We start from the raw sequence: 23472 nt of genomic DNA, 5'->3' as shown, positions 1-23472 counted from the left end.
GTTTGCTCCTCCTCCCGTCTTTCCTCCTTTCTCTGTTCCTCGTTCCTTTGTTCCTCCCGTCTCTGCTCCTCGTGTTCCTCCTTCTCTCCCTGGGTTCCCTCTGTTCACTCCCGGTCCTTTTGTCCCGCCTGTTCCCTCCGTATCCCCGTTTCTGGTCTGTCTGTCCGCCTTTCCTGTCCTCTGTGGTGTCCTGCCCCTTTGTCGGTTTTGCCTGTCTGTCTTGTTCCCTGTTCCGTGTTGAATTTTTTTGCTCTTGTCTTTCAGGTCTTGCTTCCCCAGTCTCGTCCCGTCTGTCGCCTCCTCCGGGGTGCGCCCGGTGCAGCGCGCTTTTGGGGGGGGGTTCTGTGACGTCCGCTCCTCGTGTGTGCCACGCCCCCTAATTACCCATGTGTGATTCCCCGATTGTACCCAGCTGTGTCTAGTTAATTTGCTCAGTCCTGTGTATTTCAGTCCGTGTCTTACCTGAGTCCATTGTCTGTCATTGATGTTAGTCGCGTCAGATGTTCCCTGCCTCCGTTCCCCCGAATCCTTTATTAAATCCCCGTTTTCCCCGTAATTCGCCTGTCTGCCTGCTTCCTGTCTGCTTGCCTGCCCGTTCGCCTTACCTGCTTCCAGCCTCGCGTGACAGTATAACACATTTTATATAATTTGCTTTGAAAAATATTACGTCATACATGATGAATTTCCCCACATCATTCCCTCAGGGGAAATCCCAAAGCCGGAACTATCCCTCGATTCCTCACATGGAGAGACCTACACAGGTGAGAGGATCAGTCTGAGCTGTAGGGTCAGGGGAGCCTCTTCTGGCTGGAAGTATCTCTGGTACAAAGACAGACAGGGAACAGAACTGTCCAACCCTGACCACAGCAGCACTGATGGGTCCAGTTACACCATCATCTCTGCTGCTCTGTCCCACAGTGGACAGTACTGGTGTCGGGCTCAGAGAGGGAGCTTTTACTCTCAGTACAGTGACCCTCTGCAGGTGGACATTCATGGTAAGTTATTGAAAGAGAAACACTCATAATCATATAATGTTGAATATAACCTTATAGTTTATTCTTCTTGAATTAATTGACCCAAAGCAATTAGCTGAGAATCCCTTTGTATGTTAACTTACACCAGTTTGAGTAATAATACTGTAAATGAAGGATATGAGGAAACAGAACTTCATAGTTTGACAGGAAACAAACCCTCTGTGGGCCCAATGTCAGGTGGCTGCCCAACACCCTGGACATGCTAATAATAAAGAGGCCAGAAAGGAGGGTTTGTGTCTTTTTATATTTTACCATCTGACTGCTGTCTCTCTAACTTCAGATCTACCCCAAGCCCTGCTGACGCTGCAGCCTGGATGGACAGACTTGTTTCCCACTGAAAACGTAACTTTGAGGTGTGAACTTCCGGGTGACTTTACACAGTGGGAGTATAAATGGTACAGAGATGGACAGGAGCTTCCTGCAGATGAGAGTGACTCCAGCAGCGTGAATGAAGACACTTACATAATCCTGTCTGCTAATCTGTCTCATGCTGGGAGTTATCAGTGTTCAGGGAGACCCACAAGGGCTGCAAGCTTCCCTCCTATCAGTAACGCCATTCTGCTCTCTCTCTACAGTATGTCAGCATTTTTCACACCTTACTGTTAAAAAGCCTTGAAATAGTACAGTGCATCTCTGAATATGATTAAATGATTCAAGAACTATTAATAATTCAGTATGATACATTTTCACACCTGTATTTGCCCCAAAATGTTTTATTTTTAGCCACTGGGCCAGAGTCAATACTTTCCCGCCACGATTTCAGCGGAGTCACCTACACAGGAGAGAGGATCAGTCTGAGCTGTAGGGTCAGGGGAGCCTCTTTTGGCTGGAAGTATCTCTGGCACAAAGACAGACAGGGAACAGAACTGTCCAACCCTGACAACAGCAGCACTGATGGGTCCAGTTACACCATCATCTCTGCTGCTCTGTCCCACAGTGGACAGTACTGGTGTCGGGCTCAGAGAGGGAGCTTTTACTCTCAGTACAGTGACCCTCTGCAGCTCGTCATTCATGGTAAGTTCATATACTATTTATCTAATTTTTCTAATACGGAGCGGCAATAATAATATATGTGACTCTGTGGGTTAGGATGCTGTGCCTATGATCAGAAGATCAATGGACCAAATCCCAGCATCATCACAGTGTTCCAGGGACACTGACAAACTATAAAATAAAACTAATATAAATTGCTTTTAAAATAAAGTAACTGAATGTAAATCGTAATGACTGGGTTTGTGTAAGTCTAAATGGGAGTTCTGTTACTAGCAATATCTGGCACATTAATTGTGTAGAGAATAAAATCTTGGGCTATACATTCACATGCTGGCAATGACAGCCAAAGGTTTTACGTTTGTTGGTCATTTTCTGCTGACCTTCATCAAGATATATAAGGGAAACCCAAAAATATTCTACGCTGTTGTAATGCCTGGATTATGACCCAAATTACAAATTACAAATGTGAGCCTAATACAGTATTATTTCATCTTGGGAAAGTGAGACATAAGTCCAACACAATGGCCAGAGGGATTTTGAGCCATTCGTCTTGCAGAACAGTGGCCAGGTCACTAAGTGATGTTGGTGGAGGAGAAAGTTTCCTGACTCGCACACAAAAGTAGCTCAATAATATTCAAATCTGGTGACTGTGCAGACCATGAGGGATGTTCAGCTTCGCTTTCATGGTCATCAAACCACTGTGACACAAATCTTACTGTGTGTATTGCTGCATTAGCATCCTGATACATTGCACCAACTTCAAGGTACAATGTTTGGACCGCTGGGTGAAAATCATTCTCCAGAATATTTCGATTTTCTTTGGCAGCCCGTCTAGAACAAGTACTGGGTCTAGAGAATCCCATGTCATCGCAGCCCAAACTGTCACTGGTCTGTCCAGGTGCTTCACTCTGGGTACTCAGCAGTCTGGGTGGTAATCCTGGGCTTTCTCTAAACCGGAACAATACATGTTTCACATTATCTACAGGCCACGATCTGTGCTGCTGGCACCACTGAAACTGACATTTGGCATTGGCACGTGTGACCAAGGGTCTGGGTATAGCAGCCCGACCGTGAATATTGATACTGTGGGGCTCCTGATGAGCAGTTTTGGTGGAAACGGGAGAGTCAAGATGTACATTTTAATTCTGCAGTAAGTTAATATGTCCGGGTTAATACCTGGACATCCGTTTGCGACAACATCCTGTTTCATCCACTCCTGTTGGATGTGGTCCATCCTTCGTGGTGGTGTGCCGACATCACCCTGGATACCGTGGCTCTCGATACGCCACAAAGACTTGCTGTCTTGGTCAAAGATGCGCCAGCATGATGCGCACATTATGTTGTGCAGACTGCAATTTGTTTATGCACAGCTGTGCTGTTTCTCTGCTAATTCAACCTTCATACTCTGCTCTTACTGATGAAATGTGCAGTCAGTGGAGATTGGTCCACCCGGTCACACATATATAGTTGTGAAACTTCAAACACGATTGGCTAGTGTTTCAGTTTACCAACTCCAGTATCTAAATTTTGATACTTGCAGGCAGATCTTCTTGCACCTGAAACATCCAGGACTTTCTGGATGCATTTCACCCCAGATTTAGTTGTTCTTGCTGTTTATCTTCACTGCATAATGCCTGAGGTCATCTCAATAGTCAAAGTATCCCAGTTAATCTCAGCAGGGGCTTCTGCTTTCCTGAAATACGAGGACAACAATCACAACTGGGTGGTGCTCAGCGTCTCTGAACCTAACAGGGGCTTTGAGCGCTTTGTTCCCTGGATTCTCTGCATATCGATGGTTGCTAAAGTAGCTGTGGTCGAGGTTCTTGCTGAATAGTACAGAAGTACTGCCTCTTCATGATGCTGCTTACATGCATAGTTCTTGCTTTCAAAATATAAATCTTGCTTTGCATCCATGTATATTGTGATGGATTAACAGCCATCTACTATTTATAGAGTTATTCCATTAATGCCTGTTATGTTTTGTAGCCCATCCACAGGCTGTTCTGGCTGTGCAAAGTGGAATTATACAGATTTTGACCAAAGACAGTCTGACGCTGAGGTGTGAGGTTGAGGGAAGCTCTGTTGGATGGAACTACACATGGTACGCAGATGGATCTCAGCTTCATGAAGACCAAGATGGACAGACATTCACTGTGAGATCTGGGAATGCCACCTTCGATAGGGAATACAAATGCAGAGGGAACAGAACTGAAAAACCATTTTATTCTACAATCAGCAATGGGTTGGTGCCAAATCTTATTGGTAAATACATTTTTCCTTAACTGACAAAATTCCGTCCCAGTGTAAATAGACAAAAATGTCCGAATGAAGACAGGCATAATATGTTACCTAAAAATGAAAAATGTAACTAATTCCTGAGGCTGAAATGTTTTCTTTTATCCCATTCTGAACATGCACCCTTCATTACCATATTTTCAATTTCCATACTAGATACAATGGGATTTTCTTGTACAATGTTTCATGCTGATGGTTGTTTAGACCGGCATTATTCTTTACTTCTTTTCCAGTGCTGTTCCATATTTTGGTGATTTTCACTTCTGGTTTCGTGCTCCTCAGCGTGATAACGCTGACCATCGTTTGCCTCATACGGCGTAGGAAATCAGGTGAGTGTTGAGTAAGACTGGGAAATTCCCCTTAAAAACGCATTCAGATTTTGCTTTCTGCTTTTTCAGGAGTCAACTATATTGTCATATTCTTTTTCTGGTTCACACATTATTTCACTAATTTCCTTGCTGGCTAGTTTCACCTATTTTGGGCAGCTGAATAAATTCAGGAAAATCTACCCCTAGTGGTGGATCCCTTACTCCCAGTGCCAAGGGCCATTGGGCAAAATGAAAAGGAGTAAACATACTGTGTGTTAGTTGACTAAAATCTTCAAAAATTTGAATATTGATTCAAATTTTATTCGAATAACGAAATTGGACTTCCCAGGCCTAGTATAGGGGACTCGGCATTGAGTAATCCACGTTGAAACCAAGCAGTTTTTTCGTTCTGAATATGTCTTTAGATTTCATAAGCTGACCACTAAGTCATTTGACACAGGCAAGATTTTTATATTAGCGACACTTATACGTACGTCTCAATCTTGATTGGTATATTAGGGTCACACTTCACCTACATCACAAGCAGAAGCGTTTCTTCTGAAACCTGACATGCCCATAGCCTTTTGTGCTCATGTCCATCTACTGTATCTTTGGTTCCTTATAGGACAAAACAAGAAGATGCACGACAATGAGCTGTATGTTTCTTCTCTCGGCATGGAAAGACTCAATGTCGGTAAGAGACGCTCTCAGCTTGTGATCAGGTCTGACGCCGATTCTTTTAACCATTCTCTTTGATCTCTAGGAAAACGTACTACTGCCATTTATGAGGAAATAGACGACGACCCTGGAAAAGGTCTGTCTGCAGTATCAGTTTGGTTATTAATACTAGTATTAGTATTATTGTTGTTAAGGTCTTGTTACTTATATTGACGAATTCTGACAACACACACAAAGATATACATTATAATAATGTATTTATCTATGCATGCAAAATGCATTTTCTTATCTACTTTTGTTTTTAGGTCATCAAGAACAATTTGGTTCCGGTCTTTATTCTACTCTTCAGATACCACATTAAAACAAGGGATTAAGTGGCAATTCTGTAATATTTAATATTTATCATTGTAACACATGACACGAATAATACAGTATCATGCTATTACTTATGAATTAATTAACCACGAACTAAGCTTTACATACTGATCTCGTGTTAGTTCATCATTAAGGAATCGTGATGCACGTTTTATTTCAAGCAGTCACATGTTTTACTATATCTGTTAATTCCTTAAACCTTTGTGAACCACTGAAGGAACAAGTGACGGATAACACAAGAACACAAGCGAAATACTGATCTCACGTTTGTTCACCATTCATGAGTCGTGATGCATCTTTTATCTCCAGTAGCAATTATATTTGTTTGAGATTTGCACTTCACTAGTAACTGAGTCATTACTAAGTATTTGTGCCCCGTCGAGTACAGTGTGAATATCATTCATCATCAAATATCAGCCCATAGCTGATAAGGTGGACCTGCTTCATCGTTTTGACACTTTAGAAAAGTCTTGACCTATTTTTCGTCTTTGTAGACAGTACACCTGCTTACACAATGTTCCCCTCTGCCTGTATCGCTCTAGACTGCACCTCTTTCCTGCTGATTTGTGGCTTATGTGAAGAACTGAAGCTTACACTGATAAAGGACAGGCCTGCTTTCTGTACGGAAGGTCACATTTCCCTTACGCTTACAAGAACATGTGACTCTTGTTTGACTACAGTACTGGTTGTAACTCATAGGTTTATACATGTTCCAGTTAAGCAAAAAAAAATTATAAAAATGTGTGGTTTCTGAAAGAAACCGGTGCTAAATGTAGCTACCAGCATCTGTCAGACAATCTTACATGGTGAAAAAATGTCACTGAAAAGTTTGTCACAAATAAGTATGATGTACTAAAGTAAGAAAAACAGAGCACATGCAAATTATAATGTAATATTCTGATTTTGTTCAAGTAGATAAAATAATTTAACAGAGTATGTAAATGTAATATCAACAATCTACAATTTAACAGGGAGTAGGTCCTCTGCTTCCAAAGGGCTTCAGTCCTTCTAGGAATGCTGCCATGCAGATCCACAACTGTGTGTAGTTAGGTACTGGACCATTCTTTGAGAAGAAGAGAATCCAGGCCTTTGAGGGATGAAGGAGATGGAGTTCCACTTCACACTCTGCATCCCCAAACTTCCAGCAAAGGATCACGATGTTTATATCTGCCGTTGGTCATGGGAAGGATCTGACCGCCCTGCAAGTGAAACTAAAAGAACCACTTCTTTCATTTTTTTACTGAATTGAAAGGCTTTATGTTCCTGGTTTTGTTAATATTAGATATGAGAAATGTGTAACATTTACTGTAAATAAAAACAAAAACACAAGTTCCATATATAACCATAGACAGTTTCACTTGTCAACTTTACCAGGGTTGCCAGCTCTCACGCATCAGGCGTGACTCTTACGCTTTCGGACTCTCACGCAAGAAATCCACCTCAGGCAAACCTACAGTATATTATTCCATCAAAAACATAAAATTAGATACACCAAAAGCGTTGGACTAGTTTGCAAACCCTATAGACTATTTACGAGATAATAAAACTGCTGCATACATTTAAATGCGTTAGCGCATGTGTGAAAATCTCACGCAAGCCAGCAAGGCTGGCAACCCTGACTACTTTTGCGTAACACATAATTACCGAAATAGTTAATAAAATGATTCCTGTGCAGCATCAACAATAGTATTGTGCTCAATAATAAAAAGGTAATAAAAGAGAAAAAAGTGAATGATAGCTAGCAATTGAATATTGAATAAGACAGTTAAAGTCTTTACCTCCACAGATGGATGGAATGCAGTAAGGTGAAACTCGGCGCAGGCGAAACGCTTATAAAGTAAATAAAGAAAGAACATCTGAATTTGGATTTCAAGATACGCAGGGGAAACTGAAACATTTTATTGCATCGCCATCTTGTGGCGAAGACAGAAACTCTAATCATTACCTGAAAATAAGAGCACTTCCCAACTGTTATCCGAAGATTGCAAGTGCTTTTTCAAGTGCGGTTATTGTGGTTATTATGGCTCACAATGGTTTGTACGTTTTATTGTTTAGGATAACTGCATTTTGTGCAATTCATAGATTTATAGTTCGAACTAGAAAACGCTGATAATGAAAACGTAGCATATGCAGGTTCCATCCATCCATTGCCCAAACAGTTTATCCTAGTGGGTCGTGAGGAAACCCCACAACGACATGGAGAGAACATGCAAACTCCACACACGTGTAACCTAGGCGGAGACTCGAACCCAGGTCCCAGAGACCTGAGGCAACAGTGCTAACCACTGCACCACCATATGTAGGTTTTTTCTCAACTAATATATTTTACCTCAAACGTATTGTTGCGACGATTTTGCTATTTGTCTCTGCTCGTTTTCTGTTCTTTTCTTTTTTTGTGGTGAACTGTTCCGATTGCGGTCGGTGTTTTGACGAGTAGAGCTACCTACAGTATCCAGACTTACTATCGAGCCTTTTTGCGCATGTGCAGTTCCACCTTTTTGGGCTTAATCTTAAATTTTAGGGGTTTGGGTTAGGATTAGGGTTTTTAGGGGGTTAGGGTTATCGATTAGTACTACGGTAGCCTAACTCGACAAAGTATAGCTCAACTCGACAGAATAAAATCGTACGGATTCGGTCGCCGCTAGTAGACGGAAGAATAAAAAGTTGGTTGCGGGAACGTCTCGGTCTCTCCTATCGCTGATTCATTCAGTGCTGGAGTTGCATTCGGTTCCTGTGCAGTATGTATAAAGTAAGCAAAATGTATTATATTCATTAGTTCATAATTTAATAAATACAATCATTTAGTGTATATGTATGTCATGTGTTTGGTATATATTAATATATATTTATGTAGATTTAACATTGAAAATGTGTATCAGGTAAGAAGGATAGAAATAGGCTAATGTTTTTATTTTAAGCTTTCAGTTTTTATACGTTTTTTAAAAGCATTTTATTAATAGACAAATTCAACTTAGATAGGAAGATTTCCAAAACAGCACCTGCACACTTTTAGTTCATAAAATGATACAACACCTTCAGAACAAATGTAGGTTATTTGGTGAACATAAAAGCAACTCTATGTTCAATCGCCACTGTAAATGCGTACTCATGAGCTGGAGCCACCTTAGCTGACTTATATTTGTACTGGAAAGTAAAAATCTTGCTACCAGGCTTTCTTGGAATGTTAGCATCCTCATGAGATGCTGGAGAGAGGGTCCAACAGGCTGCTTCATACACTCACTATGGTGAAATGACTCAGGAGCACGAATGAAGTACTGAGCACGCTCAGTGACAAATGCAGCACTGAGCATGCTCAGTGCTGGTGTTAAATGATAATGTATTAACAGTCTCTTGCAGGCCAAGCAAGCAGGGAGACTTTTTGAAGATGAAAAGACACGGGATTTGTGTGAAAGAATGGACTCAAAATAAAGCCTTTGCCAGCGTGAACAGCTGTTGTAGGACTACAAGCCAGCTTGTGGAGGGCTATCCTTTGAAAGAACATATTTTTCTGGAGCAGAACATCTTTCCATACTGTAAGAAGCTGATATTCCCTTACTTCAGCCTGGCTTCCTGGCTTTTGCATTCTAATTACTTGACAGTGGTCCACTTCCGGTACTTTTCCCATCACCAGTTCTTCCCCTGCATCCTCACTGTATGGGCTTCACTCCACATAAGTTTCCATTGTTTGCCGTTGGATGATCCGTTGCCCTTTGACCTCTGACTAAGGATCCTTCAGTCTAAATAGATCATTTACTATTAGCTTGACATTCTGTCTGTCAGTGAGGGAAGTACATTTTGTCAGCTGATTTATTAGGTGTTTCAGTGTTTAAAAAAAGAAAGTCATTTTGCTTTTCCTTACATCAATGCATTTACATTTGCACTCCAGCCTCAGATTAACAGCAAATAAACCTCAGAGATTATTTACTGGTACATTCAAGAGCACATTCTAAGAAACCCAATGTCATAGCAGACCATGAATTCAAATTCAAAATAACTTTATTTGTCCCCGAGGGGCAATTAAAGACACACAAGGCAGTTGAACAAGGACACAATGACATAAAGTGCAACGGTATTTAGAAGATGCTGTGTAAAATTGCAGACAATCAGGTAGATGAAAACTGAATAAATATGTAACGGGGAAGGATTGTTAGTGGGCATGGGGGGAGGGGGGTCAAGTTCAGAATGAGTGACAGGTTACAGTGTAGGGAGGTGGGGGGGGGGGGGGGGGGGGAAGAGAAGTCTGTGATGGAGGAGTTGAACGGCCCTGGGTAGAAAGGCTGCTCTCCTCCTCTTCATCCTGCAGCCGGCACTGGGGAGCCGTCGTCCTGAGGGCAGCCACTCAAACTCCGGGAACAGAGCATGGGAGGGGGTCCTGCAGAATCCTGCACGCTGCTCTCAGAGTTTGCTGCTCTTACAGGGAAGAAATTGCTCTGACCGGGAGGCCGATGATCTCAGAGCAGACTTTCACTGTGTTGTGCAGGCAGGTCCTGTGCTGCAGGCCGGTGGAGTGATACCCGCAGGCGATGGAAAAACAGAGGACACTCTCAATGAAGGAGTAGTAGAAGGTTCTGAGTATGACCTTGTTGACCCCAAAGCTGTTGAGCTTCCTTAGAAGATATTGCCACTGCTGACATCTCCTTAGAATGTCCTCAGTGTTGGAGGCAAACTTCAGGGTGCAGTGGAAGATAGTGCCCAGATATTTGTACTCCTCCACCACCTCCACTGTCTGCCCGTGGGTTATGCTGACAGACCCTGTCGCCAGCTCCCTCTGTTTACTAGAGGAGGTCAGCACCATGCCCATGGTCTTCTCCACGTTTAGCTCCAGGGAAGCATTGTCACATCACTGCACAAACTCACTGAGCACTGAGCTGTGCTGATGTGAGGAGAGCAGAGACAGGAGAACTGTGTCATCTGCGTACTTCACTGGATGACAGTCTGGGTGCGTGGACCTGCAGTCATCTGTGTACAGGATGAACAGAAGAGGTGATAGGAGGCAGCCTTGCGGGGAGCCAGTGCAGGTGATGGAGAGGTCAGAGGAGGTGTTGTTGACCTGTTGCTCAGAAAGTTGATGATCCACAGAGTGAGCTGGTCATCTAGGTGGAAGCGGGTGGAGAGTTTCTCTGCCAGGATGTGTGGCTTCAAACTATTGAATGCAGATGAGAAATCTGCAAGCAGGAGTCTGGCTGAGGTGTTGGGGAGTTCCAGATGCGTGTGTAACATATCCAATACTCAAGAGGTCAACTATTATGGATAGAATATAGTACAGATGCTTTAATCATCCCTGTGGGGAACATATTCAATAATAATGTAGATTAATATCTGCATATAAAAACATCATATTGTGTTATATTGTAAATGAAAGCAACATGTTGTTTTATAGAATATTTGAAATTTTGGATATATAAAATATTGGTGGATGGTTTCCCACTGTGATGTTTCCTGAACTTCTTTGAGAAGTTCTTCCTTGCACACAACTGTCCCACAAAGTGAAGGAGCTGAATTATGATGAAGTAACATGCATCAGTTGTCCAGATTATTTATGAGGGTCCTCTGAACCATTCGTGGCTCTTAGATGTCACACCAGTCCTAAACGTGAATCACCCAGCCAAGTAGTCCTATAAATGGTGACAAGGACCAAATCAATTCTAAACGAAATGATTACGAGTGATGGATTTCTAAGTCTTTCAGTTTTTCAAAAATCCATACGATACAACGCATTAATAAGTCACAAACCAGCAGCAGGAAAAGGGTTTCGGGTGTGTCTATACGCACATGATGCTCACATTGAGACAACTAACAGCAAGCTATTGGCACGGGGAAAAATCCGCCGGTTACGCAGAAGATACTGCACTTGCTATGATTTGTATAATTGCTGGACAGAGTCTGCGTGTTTCTCCTCTAAAAAAGGAAACCATTCATTATTCATGAGGGAATCGCTTTAGCCTGCCTGGAAATCCCTTAATGGAAATCTGCTCTGAGGCATCTAGCCTTTCTACACGTCCTGCTGCAGGTCTGTATGGTCGTTACACAGCATTGGGGAAAAACATTTACAAATGAGACCACCCCAATATAATAAAAAATTGAATGCAGAACTCCGAAGGAAATCGCCCTTGCTGGGTGTCTCCAGCAGCTTCTGCAGTTTCATCACAGCGTCTGTTCTGGTTCTTCACTGACCTGCACCCTGCGCTTCTGCTCTTTTCCGCTCCATCTACCCCCGGCTCCCCCTCCCTCCATATAAACATACTGCGTCTAAATTTGCCGAGCTCAGCAGTCCCTCTCCCCGGGAAAAACGGCGAAGGGGATGGGGCGGGGTTGACGGTAGGTGGGTCAGTGTGCGGCTCTGAAACGCCCACCCCCCTCCCCCCTTCCTTATTATAGATGAGGGCTTTTATTATTGAACAGCTGCCCAACCAATGAGACGGCAGCGCCGGGAAATACAGCCGCAGAACAGCAGAGAGCTTAGTGGGAAAAGAAAACTGCAGTGTATGTGTGTAGTCTTTTCCCCCACTGATCTAATCAATTTAGCGCTTCATTTTCCCGGCTTGGGCTGGTCCTGCAGTCCGTGCGTGACCACACTCAAGATCCGACACACCTGGGACCTTCTGCGGATCCTCATCTATATGGACGGGTGATATATATTAGCAAAGTGGCAGCAAAGACCTCTAAGTGCAGTAAAAAAAAAAGATTCCTTCATATCTACGACTTGTCCCAGTGCGGCTGAACGGCACAGAAGTTTCCTAACGTTGTAGGCATCTACGCTGAAGGTAAGGGTCATTCTCCCGTGGGCTCCGTGGATGTGCAAATTCCTCTGCTATTGCGTTTTTATCTTCTGTTCTGCTTGCGCTTAAAGCATGCATTTCCTTCCCAATATCTATACGTTTCAGAGTAAAGGTATTATGGGATCAAAAGCAGAGAAAGACACTTTATGATGAGTACTATTCTAATATTGCTGATGAGATACCCGAACATGTGTGGCTTCTTTCTAAGTTTGCATGCACACTGTCTTTAAGTGGTGCAGCGTCGCGTTACAGCGACTCAACATTGTGGTACAGCCACACTGTGAGTCTTCAGCATTACGTTTCAGCCGCGCAATGGGTCTTCAGCATTACGTTACAGCCACGCTGTGAGTCTTCAGCATTATGTTACAGCCGCGCAGTGAGTCTTCATCATTACGTCACAGTCACACTGTGAGTCTTCGTCATTACGTTACAGCCACACTGAGTATTCAGCATTACAGCCACGCAGTGAGTCTTCAGCATTATGTTACAGCTGATCTTGTGAATCTTCAGCATTACGTTACAGCTGCACTTGTGAATCTTCAGCATTACGTTACACCCACACTGTGAGTCTTCAGCATTATGTTAGAGCCAGACAGTGAGTCTTCAGCATTACGTTACAGCCACACTGAGTTTTCAGCATTAAAGCCGCGCAGTGAGTCTTCAGCATTATGTTACAGCCACACTGTGAGTCTTTAGCATAATGTTATAGCCACGCAGTGAGTCTTCAGCATTATGTTACAGCCACACCGTGTTTTCAGCATTACAGCCGCGCAGTGAGTCTTTAGCATCACGTTACAACCGCACTTGTGAATCTTCAGCATTACGTTACATCCACACTGTGAGTCTTTAGCATTATGTTACAGCTACGCAGTGAGTCTTCAGCATTACGTTACAGCTGCACTTGTAAATCTTCAGCATTACGTTACAGCCGTGCAGTGAGTCTTCAGCATTACATTACAGCCGCGCAGTGAGTCTTCAGCATTACGTTACAGCCGTGCAGTGAGTCTTCAGCATTACAGCCGTGCAGTGAGTCTTCAGCATTACATTACAGCCGCGCAGTGAGTCTTCAGCATTACGTTACAGCCGTGCAGTGAGTCTTCAGCATTACAGCCACGCAGTGAGCCTTCATCATTACGTTACAGCTGCGCAGTGAGTCTTTAGAATTACGTTATAGCCCATACAGTGCATCTTGGGCGCGGCGTTACAGCCAGGCCGTCTGTCTTCAGCGTTGTGTTACAGGCGCTGTGCCAGTCTTCAGCACCAACGTGGCCTCATGTCCCGCAGTCAATTGGCATACTGGCATAATGGCGTTCTGAAAATTAAAAGAATGTCTTCGCCATGGGTATTTATGCAATTGATTTAAGCAGACATACACACACACACACACACACACACACGGATATATAGGTATTGTGATCCCTTTTCCCTTGTTGCATACAGATAAATGTAATGTCACTGTATTCTTATAGATACAGTTTCAGCAGTTTGTGCAGTTATTGATGTGGCTGCCACAAAAAAACGCGGTTGTTCAGACTTTGGTTGGAAGCTGATTAGCTTTTCCCCGCTGGGACAGGATGCCTGGTATCCCATGGGAGCACTGGATTCCACTTCCAGGTTAAGAGCTAATTTGTAATCCTGATATTACGCTGCGATTTCCTGATTGCAATGACCTTTTTTTTTTTTTTGCTCAATAATTTGTTCTTAGCTTTACATTCGGGAATCCCTAATTTGGCCAGCAGGGGTCACTGTTTCGTATTTTATTGATTGAAAGATGACATAAGAACAATAAGCATATTAAAAATGGTTGTTCGTCGCGAAGTGACATTTAGTCAATATTTTGCAGAGATTTGTATAGATCGTTGAACTGGATTGTGATTAAAGTGAAAGATCTCCCTTTACTTAAGATGATTCACAAAAAGGTCTTGAAAATCGTTGTGGGACACAGTGACTGTTGAAGAGAGGTATATGTAACACACAAAAGACACACTAAGCCTATTTGCAGAAGGTAAACCTGGATGGCTTCTCAGCAGGCTTTGTGGTGAACGAATGAACGTAAAGCATAATGTCAAGCCTGTAGGCTGTTTGTGGATTTATATCATATCTGTTTTGGTGTGTGTGGGGGGGGGAATGCTGGTGATCCTCTTTTCTAACCAGTGAGAGCCCTCCAATTAATCACTGTCGCCCCCCTTGTGGCCGAAAAAAAAAATGGGAAGTGATACAAGGTGCTTAAAGATGGACCCAGACTAAAAATATCGCTCCGGTATCAGAGCTCAGAACTCTGGGGGATGCAATGCAATAAGCTGTGTCGTTAGTGTGAGTGATGATTGCAGACCTGCGCGGCTGGGGCTCCGTTCTCCATGCAGAATGAGGAAAGCGTAAGGAGTATCGCTACGGCGACGCCCCAGAAGCTCACCTGCACACACATGGCGGATGGAGCCGTGCTGCTGGATCGCAGACCTGAATCTTTGCTCCTCACTCCTTTGTTAAATGGATAGTTTCGATGGATATTCTGCCGCGTGTGCAGTGCTATCGACTCCCGTTTTATTAGTGGCATTAAGGGGTTCTTTAAAATGCATTGAGAAAATAATGACAATGGCTCCTCGGTGGAGATGAGAAAATGAGGAATGTAGAGGGAACCCTGTCAATCCCACAATCCCTTAAAGCACGACAGCAGTTTTTTTTTCTCAGTGAATCCAACCACGGAGGTTCTGCTTCTGCCCAGGACAAATTCATCTGCATTTCCATTATATATATGTGTGTTTTTCAAGGATTTCTGGTGCAGAATTCAAACTCCCCCTCGTCCTTATTCATGCACATTTCTTAAAAGCACAGCCGTGATTGAGGGTGACTATTTTTGCATCTTTGTTCAGTTCCTAATCTTCCCGGCTGGCGATGGTACTGACAGGCCATTGTGCTGCATGGAGAATCCTCCATCTTTCCGTTTCCAACGATTCAGCAAAACAGAGAAGTGCATCGATGCTCTCTGCTTGTCTTTTGATGTATTTCGGAGTGCATATGAATTTTTTAAAACACAATGACCATTTCAGGGTTGTTTTATATCACAGAGGCCCAGCTTCAGTGTTGCTAAAGGCTTATCAAAGTCTTATGAAAGCAAACAACTCATCAGCTGAAAAGTACTCAGTTTTGGGTATAAATTCAATTAACATTGATCCCATCAAAACAAGTGCATTATATAAAAATTCACCCATAATGATTATATTCCATAGCTATAAGCCAAATATTAACTTTAAGTCTAATTGTCTAATTTAGGTCTTATTATGTGGACACTTATGTTAATTTGATTAGTGCCTGCCTTTGCATATAGAGCAGTTGTGGAGAATCGGCATGCTTAGAATTGTTTAAAAAGCGATGTATGTGGAAATTCAAGGGAGAGACAACTGACAGTTATGTTTGAGTTGGACTCGGGGTCTTAGTCACCTATGAGGTCCACCAAGGTTCAGATCACGGTAATTTTCGTAATATCCCGTAATATTCCCGTAATATTCCCTTAAATAAAGAATCTGGCTAACTTATGTTTCACATAACTAATTAATAACATAAATTAAAAATAAATAAAATAAACAGCTTATGAAAGGGACAGTGTGAATAATGTGATTGATTGCGACCCGTCTCCCACCCCCGGGTCCCGGACCTCACTGTTTTTCAAACACTGGCTACAGCCCTGGTTGGGTTATGCCACTTGTCCGTCATTCGTGTGTGAAACTTTAAAATGACATCATCCTTGCCAAACTCAGTCTGAAATGATGCACTTCCTGTCTGCCGGCTCAGTTTCCTGTTTGCTGTCGCACTAATTAACCTGGATGTGGATGACAGCTGTTTAGGTGATACTTGTGCTTGGAATCCCCAACTCAAATTTCAGAGTTTATGGAATTCTGGAAAACAAATTCTTCAATCCATTTATTCTGGAATCCAAATACAGATTTGGGAATCCATAGGAGTATCCCTCAGTCCAGATGATGATTCTGGAATCCGAATAAATTCTGGAGTCTCGAGTCCCTTTTCGAGGCGGGTAGAAGAATGAAGTTTGCTGCTCTGCTCTGCCCAGGAGGTGGAAGGAGGAAGGTGTTGCCATATTTAGAGACGACAAACAACTTGCAGAGAACTGAGTTTCACTGTTAAAATTCAATTCCTTTTTTATGCCCCACTAATGACATCTCCCTTAGCATCCGACTGCTGCCAGAAGGCTTTTGGAAGATTGTGTTGTTAGTTCAGCCTTGCAGAATGGTGGAATCTCCACATGGGGATGCATGAAATTAGTGCTGAGCACAGTCACAGAAAAGGGACCCACTGCAAAGTTGGTGCTCAGAACTGGGCAGCGCCTTTGAAAGCAGAGAGACCCGAAATAGAAAGTCATTATGCAAATTAAAAGGAATAAAAATAACCAGCAATATCAGTTTCGTTTTAACTTTTTGTTAAATGAGTCTGTCAGTCAATGACTGACACAGACTTTACTTTGAAAACCAGTTAAGTCACGTATTATGTGATTTCTTTTTCCTGCTTTTAGTCTGCAGTGCCATGAAAGGACGCACAGCTGTTTTTTTTTACATGAGAGGAAATAGTCATTTATTAATCAAGGTGGGCTCCACCTTCCCTCCAGTGCTTGCTTCTGTCCTCTGGAAGCTGTGTGTTAACATCTACACTCGCGGTCTGTGTAACTACCGAGTCTACTGAGGTGCAGGAAAACACTGGAGGAAAAGATGTGATGGATTAATCATTGCAGAGCGGAGGATTGCCAGCCGGACCAGCCGCGGCTCTCCTCAAGGTCAGCAAGGCTGTTTGATAGACTTAGCAACTCTCTACGGCACATGGTAGAAAAACTAAACCACAGAATATCACTTCATGGAAAATAAATACATAGGTAAAACCGTCAAGAAAGTGACACTCCTCTCGTTTTTGAGACATCATACGTCTCACGCTGAGCATCTGAGACAGCTTTGGTGGTGATGTAAACAGTGTCTTCTCACATCTTCTCTTTGGTCTTCCTTTGGTTTGCTGCCAATTTTATACAGCGTGATGTTTAAGTCTCTGAAATGTGTCTGAAGCTGCTGTCGCCTCAGCATTTTTAAGATGCCCTGTCCACGTCTTTCACATTATCTCACTCACATCCTCGATATCTCATTACCTCACATTTCTTTGTCTCAAAGGAAGCCCAGCCGGTATCAGGAAGTCGACACTGATGATTATTAACATCCCCAGGACAAAATTCGTCACTGGCGTATGAAAATCGGATCAAAGAGCATATCTTGGTGGATAAACGAATGCTTGCAAACTAGTTCATTTGCTTCCGTTTTCAGCAGAGCCGTGGAAAGCAAAGACTTTTCATCAGCTTTGTTAATCAGTACTTTTCCTCTTTCCTGGACAGACCACAGGCCTGTACGCTGAGGGGAGCCTTGCTTTTTGCTCATAAATGGAGGAGGTGCATCATTTGTGAACAACTTTAAGAAAGTTTGGTGTGAGCGTCAAAGTTATTAATTATGAATCACAGACGATCCATTTACAAAACGTAGAACAATATCAGTTTTACTGCTGATTTCTCCCAGCTGGCATCTACGTCATGGCATTTCCCTCACCTTCATTTAGAGCAGGGGTCTCCAGCTCCGGTCCTGGAGGGCTACCGTCCTGTAGGTTTTCTATCCTACCTGGCTTCTGATGAGCCACACCAGCTCTCAGGCAAAAACCAGGAACAGGTGTGGCTCATCAGAAGCCGGGTAGGATAGAAAACCTACTGGATAGTAGCCCTCCAGGACCAGAGTTGTAACTATAGTTACAGGGAAGAGGGAATGGGGGACAATAGTATAGACAGTAGCACTGTACAGAGCAGACGGCAGGACAGATGTCAGCGGAGTACAGGACAGACAGCAGTGTAATACTGGAGAGTCGGCAGTGCAGTGCAATGCAGGGCAGACGGCAGAGCAGTGCAATGCAGGGCAGACGGCAGAGCAGTGCAATGCAGGGCAGACGGCAGAGCAGTGCAATGCAGGGCAGACGGCAGTGCAATTCAGGGCAGACGGCAGAGCAGTGCAATGCAGGGCAGACGGCAGTGCAGTACAATGCAGGGCAGACGGCAGTGCAGTGCAATGCAGAGCAGACGGCAGAGCAGTGCAATGCAGGGCAGACGGCAGCGCAATGCAGAGCAGACAGCAGGGCAGTGCAATACAGGGCAGACGGCAGCACTGTACAGGGCAGACAACATTGTAATACTGGAGAAACTGTGGTGCAGTACAGGACAGACAGTAGTGTAATACTGGAGAGATGGCAGTGCAGTTTAGTACAGGACAGACGGCAGTGCAGTACAGGACAGACAGCATGTGTAAAAATGCTGCAGAATAATACAAACATTGACGAGTGAGAGCGATTTGTAACGTATTGCCATGGGATGGAGCATCACATACTAAACAGAAAGACAATGCAGTACTGGGCCTCCAGCCACCTTCCCTGCCCAGGAGCACAGGGCCAAGCTGGCGAGGCCTTTGAGGGCCTCCTGGATGACAGACTGCAGACTCTGCTGGAAAGGAGTGGTGGTCTATCCCATCTGGAGAGCACAGACTGTCCCTGGCCCGGGAGCCGCATACAGCACCTCGGCGGCTTATGTAATCGGCCCCCTCACGTCATCCTGACGCTTAGGCAGGTTCCCACAGACCGCCTCTCCCCCCCGGCACGGGGCCGGGCATCCCGGAAGATCACCCCAACATGGCGGACGTTTTCTGAGCTGCATGCGGCCTTCGGAAGAGGAGGGACTGTGTGTTTTTTTTTTTTCTTTTTCCCCAGAATATGCCTGATTCTTGGTTGTATGTCTGTGTTTTATCTGTCAGAGAGAATTAGGATTTGGCGTAAAACCATTCATAAAAGCAGCCTGATCCTCCATCAGCATCACCTCCGATTTTTTTTATTTTTTTTTGCGACGTCGTTAACTCGGTGTCTGGCTCGCTCGGCTAATTAAACCCCGTGTCATTGGCCGCGCGTGTGAGTGAGAGACTCGCTGGCCGGCTTGTTGGTCGATGTGCCATTGTGCTGCGGCTGGCTGTGCTCTCCTCAGGAGGCCTTTCAGCGCGAGTGGCTGGCTCTGCGGGCAAGCTGCTGCGTTTGCCAGATGCGGGACACGCTAGGCTAACCGGCTCAGTGTACGATGTATCGCTACTATACACCCTGATTTTTAAGATCTCTCCCTCCCTCTCTCCCACTCCCACAGTCAGATATCCGATATCTGTTTGTCGATACAGTTAGTGTGACTTCGTTAGTGCAGAGTAATGGTTACTAGCCACTAGTAAATAGTAAGCCTCTCGTCTCCGCTGCTACTTTTCCCCGTTCTTCCTTGGGTATCATGGAAATAGCCACATCCAGTGTTTAACTGCTGCGCCCCCTTCTGGACACACCTCTGTATTTACTCTATTTATATGAGAATAACAGTCGGACTTCAGACTGTGTTCATAATCAATATTTGTCTGACAGGGGCCCAGCTGGCTATGCCTGATATGATCCCGTGGATGGACACGTCCACCAGGCAGAGCTGGCGGAGAACCCGAGCGTGGCTGTGTTCTAGGCAAACCGAGAACACAGCAGGGTGTGAAGAAAATGTCAGCTGTTCCGGTTTTGCCTCAGCACCCCCATGGATGCGAAGTAGCTTGAGTGTGGGCATTTAATGGAATGCATTGCTGAAACACCCATATCTACATCTGTGTGCTTACGGAGGCTGGGGGTGGACTGGCCCTGTGTGTGGCTATAGTTACACAGCACACCAATACGGATGGCTGCTGTGGGGGTGTGGCTAACCACTAATTAGTTATAATAATATATAATAATATAATAATAATAAAAAATAGCCACTTGCACTGTTGGAAAGATACTGATGCAGGTCTGGTGCTAAAATGTTTGTGTTACACCTGTGTTTTAAGGTTTTTTTCTGAATATATACCATACCATAAATACCATAAATTCAGCCTCTTCAGGTGCTCTTGTAATAACTCAGGCCAGCCAGATACGAATGGACCTGTTATCAGAGTTTATTAATTCAATCGCATTTTCACCTTTGCAAGCCGATTTGGCACAACTGGACCACCCGGTTCTGATTGGCGCTGGAATCCAGAAGACGGCTGTTTCTGGTCACCTGGCGAGCGTCAATTAAGCTAACAAAGCTCAGCTTTCTCAGTAGATGAGTCTGTAAGCTGGGAATGTTCCCGAACCGGCTGGGGGCGGCTTTTCAGGCAGAGGCGGCGCTGCTGGTGACGGATGCAGCTCGGGTCACGTGACACTGGGATTCTCCCGGCCGGTGTCTCCCTCGGAAACAAGCTGAAGGCAGCACCGGCGGAGGCAGCTGCTTCCCCACTGGCACTGCTCACCCGGTACACAGAGAAGCTGGCTTGGGGAAGCGTGTCCCGACTGGGTCACGATGCGAAGGGAGGGAGGATGGAGAGCGAGGGTAGAGAGGAAGGGAGAGAGGGATGGAGACAGCGCAGGAGCAGAGAGGGAGAGGGAGGGAGAATGGGAGAAAGTGAGCAGAGGGAGAGGAATGGAGAGAGGGAGCGGGGGGGGGAGAGAGAGAGGAAAAGAGAGGTTGGGAGGGAGTGGGGCGAGATGCTGAGCAAACACACTGCAGCATGGGTCCTGAGTACTGCAGTGACCTGCATAATTAATCCTGGTGGGAAGGCAGTGGGAGGAGCTAGGGGTGGAGCTGAGATCCAGCTCAGCCAATGGGGTAAAGAAAGACAAATGGGGGAGGAGGATGTGTCTTTCAGCCCCTGTACTTGAGCCTGCTATTCCTCCTTCATTATGTGCAGAAGTGAGAAAAAGCAAAGCATTTAAGATGAAGTACAGGGAAGTATTATTTAATGGAGGTACTGTTTTCACTGCTGCTGGCCTGGTGCTGGAGCCACCTCAGCAGACAGGAGGAGGGGGGGGTGGGGGGAGTGGGGGGGGGTGGGTGTTGTCCTGAGGAGGAGACCGTAGCAGAGGGTAATGAGCAGATCTGTCCAAGTCACACAATCTGGCCGCTCGCTCGTGCCTGCTTCCTCGCCTCCATCTGCCGCTCCCCCCCCGCACCGAGCCAGCCTACCCCACCCCCCCGGCCCGGCCGAGATTCACGACGCCGGCTCCTTCGGCTCGTTGACTCGGCTCTTCCTCCCTGGCTTCCACGTCCTTCGCTTGGCTGGCAGATCCCTCCTTCCCAGAGTTCCCTGACCGCATTGGAGGCCCAGGCTGCCCAGGTGCTCTGCCTTTGCCACGCCACCTGTTGTGTGTTTTTTTTTTTTTCTTTTTGAACAGCACGGCGGATTGGGCCTCACAGTGAAGAGCCCTCCTTCACACGACCCCCACCCATGTGACTCCAGCAACGCGGTTGGCTAGTTCTCATCTTAGCTTCCGTTGCTGCCGTTTCAAGGCACACACGCACCCGCGGTGGTTACCAAGCCACGCATTCGCGTGGGGCCCCCTGTTGACCACAAACAGTCACTACATTAAATATTACATAAATACGTTTCTTATTTAGCAGCTGCTGAAGCAGCATGTTCTGCTAACCGGCTAGCTAGCTACCATCTTCTGACTCCACTCACTGTCTATTAACTATCCATTAACCCCAGAAACAACAGACCTGCAGCAAGTCATTGTGTCTTCTGTCTGGTGTTCATTACTCTTGATTTCCATGTGGGTTCGGCGGTATGGATTCGCTCGGGATGCGCTGATGGGGCAAACAGCTGTTCGAAATGCGAGCCACACAGGGCCCTGCATCCCCCCCAGCACAGCTGGAGAGCGTATGGGGTTTTCGGTTGCGTTCACATCCCATCTGCGGTAATGTGATGGTGTAGGCGATGGAGTGAAGCTCTCAGAGACAGCATTTGGTGTTTACCACCACTCAAACCGCATGTCTGCATGGGGGCCCCCTGTTGGGCAAAAAGAGTCGCTACGCTAGATATTAAATAAACATGTTCCTTATGCAGGGGATGCTGAAGCAGCGTGTTCTGCTAACCAGCTAGCTAGCTACCATCTTCTGACTCCGCTTTTTGAATATTTTAGAGGCCCCGACGTGACTTTTTGAGTTGCCTTCCAGAAACAACAAACCCACCAGAGATGAGATGGATCCCAAATAGCATCAATTGGCTGCAAGTATAGATTGAGAGTGTTGTTTTATCTTGATTGGTGTTTTTTCCTTTAACATTGCGGCAAACATCCTTTTGGCTGAATTCTGGATGCTCTCCTCAGGCCACAGATAAAAAACACAGCAGGAAGCGGCACTGTTGTTCCGCTGAAATCACTTTCAAGTGCATTTTCCGTCGCCACTAGGAAACAAAATGCATTAGAAATAAATAACTCTTTCTGCCGCATTCAGGAAAGCGTACCGCTTCAAAAATGACCTCCCTCTGACAAATCACGAGGCACAGGATTCTGGGTTTGTTTAAGCTCCCCTATCTTACAAACAGACACAGAACGGGGGGGGGGGGGGGGGTCCTTTTTCTTTCTCACGTATGTGTTTGTTGCTTCATAGCTTTGAAGAAAAATCTATGTGTCGTGGTTCCCAACCATGTGAAGTCTGAAATGTTTTTGAATGCATCTTTTAATAGTCTAGAACAGACCCATCATTTCCTGCTGTCCCACAATCCTCCTGCAAATTTTTTTTTCACAACTCGCTGTGCCTGTCAATAAATATGGCAGTTTGTACCTCACATACACTGAATAATGATTACACTCATCGACTCAACATAATTAATCCAAACAACATGCAGTGATCGGCCATGCGTTCCTGAGCCGGGACGCACTGACTCAAATTCACGTGAGATGCAGGTGCCCATTGGCAGACTTCCATGAAAGAATATTCCAGAATCTCTCACAGCAGACAAGGAAAGTACCGAGCCGGAGCTTTCCTCACAAACTCATCTCACCTCTTTGTATTTATCCAGCCAGCTGCAGAAATGTAACACATAGTATAGAGTAAAAGAACGGCTGCTTCCCTCAATTCACGCCATGCATTTCCCCATTTAGTCGAGTCCGTCCATATACTTA

The 23472-nt window shown here is 44.9% G+C and overlaps 2 protein-coding genes and 1 long non-coding RNA gene across 8 annotated transcripts in view; 2 read left to right on the top strand and 1 right to left on the bottom strand.

The window, feature by feature from the left end:
* LOC125712968 (Fc receptor-like protein 5) overlaps positions 1–7030 on the top strand; it is a 34667-nt gene extending 27637 nt beyond the window's left edge. For 2 of the 5 annotated variants that reach the window (XM_048983609.1, XM_048983614.1), the window contains 8 exons: positions 705–995; positions 1315–1608; positions 1758–2048; positions 4014–4289; positions 4556–4651; positions 5256–5324; positions 5394–5444; positions 5614–7030. In XM_048983609.1, the coding sequence (XP_048839566.1) occupies positions 705–995; positions 1315–1608; positions 1758–2048; positions 4014–4289; positions 4556–4651; positions 5256–5324; positions 5394–5444; positions 5614–5669 (1424 nt within the window). In that variant the 3' untranslated portion in view covers positions 5670–7030. The remainder of the gene's footprint in view (positions 1–704; positions 996–1314; positions 1609–1757; positions 2049–4013; positions 4290–4555; positions 4652–5255; positions 5325–5393; positions 5445–5613) is intronic. The other 3 variants (XM_048983611.1, XM_048983610.1, XM_048983613.1) reach the window with 2 other exon arrangements.
* Positions 6331–8139, bottom strand: LOC125712972 (uncharacterized). The gene is made up of 4 exons (XR_007383430.1): positions 8013–8139; positions 7462–7512; positions 7055–7133; positions 6331–6894 (listed from the first exon to the last, which is right to left on the bottom strand). It is a non-coding gene; the product is annotated as an uncharacterized LOC125712972 (long non-coding RNA).
* Positions 8140–12092: 3953 nt separating this feature from the next.
* The window catches only part of LOC125712969 (synaptotagmin-2-like), an 87104-nt gene continuing 75724 nt past the window's right edge, over positions 12093–23472 (top strand). Inside the window, exon 1 of one of the 2 annotated variants that reach the window (XM_048983617.1) lies at positions 12093–12447. The gene's annotated coding sequence lies outside the window, so the exon portion shown is untranslated. The remainder of the gene's footprint in view (positions 12448–23472) is intronic. The other variant, XM_048983615.1, reaches the window with a different exon arrangement.

Source organism: Brienomyrus brachyistius, chromosome 18 (genome assembly GCF_023856365.1).
Source record: "Brienomyrus brachyistius isolate T26 chromosome 18, BBRACH_0.4, whole genome shotgun sequence".
Taxonomy (NCBI): Eukaryota; Metazoa; Chordata; class Actinopteri; order Osteoglossiformes; family Mormyridae; genus Brienomyrus; species Brienomyrus brachyistius.
The sequence above is the reverse complement of the archived record's forward strand: the minus strand, read 5'-3'. Positions and strand labels throughout refer to the sequence as shown.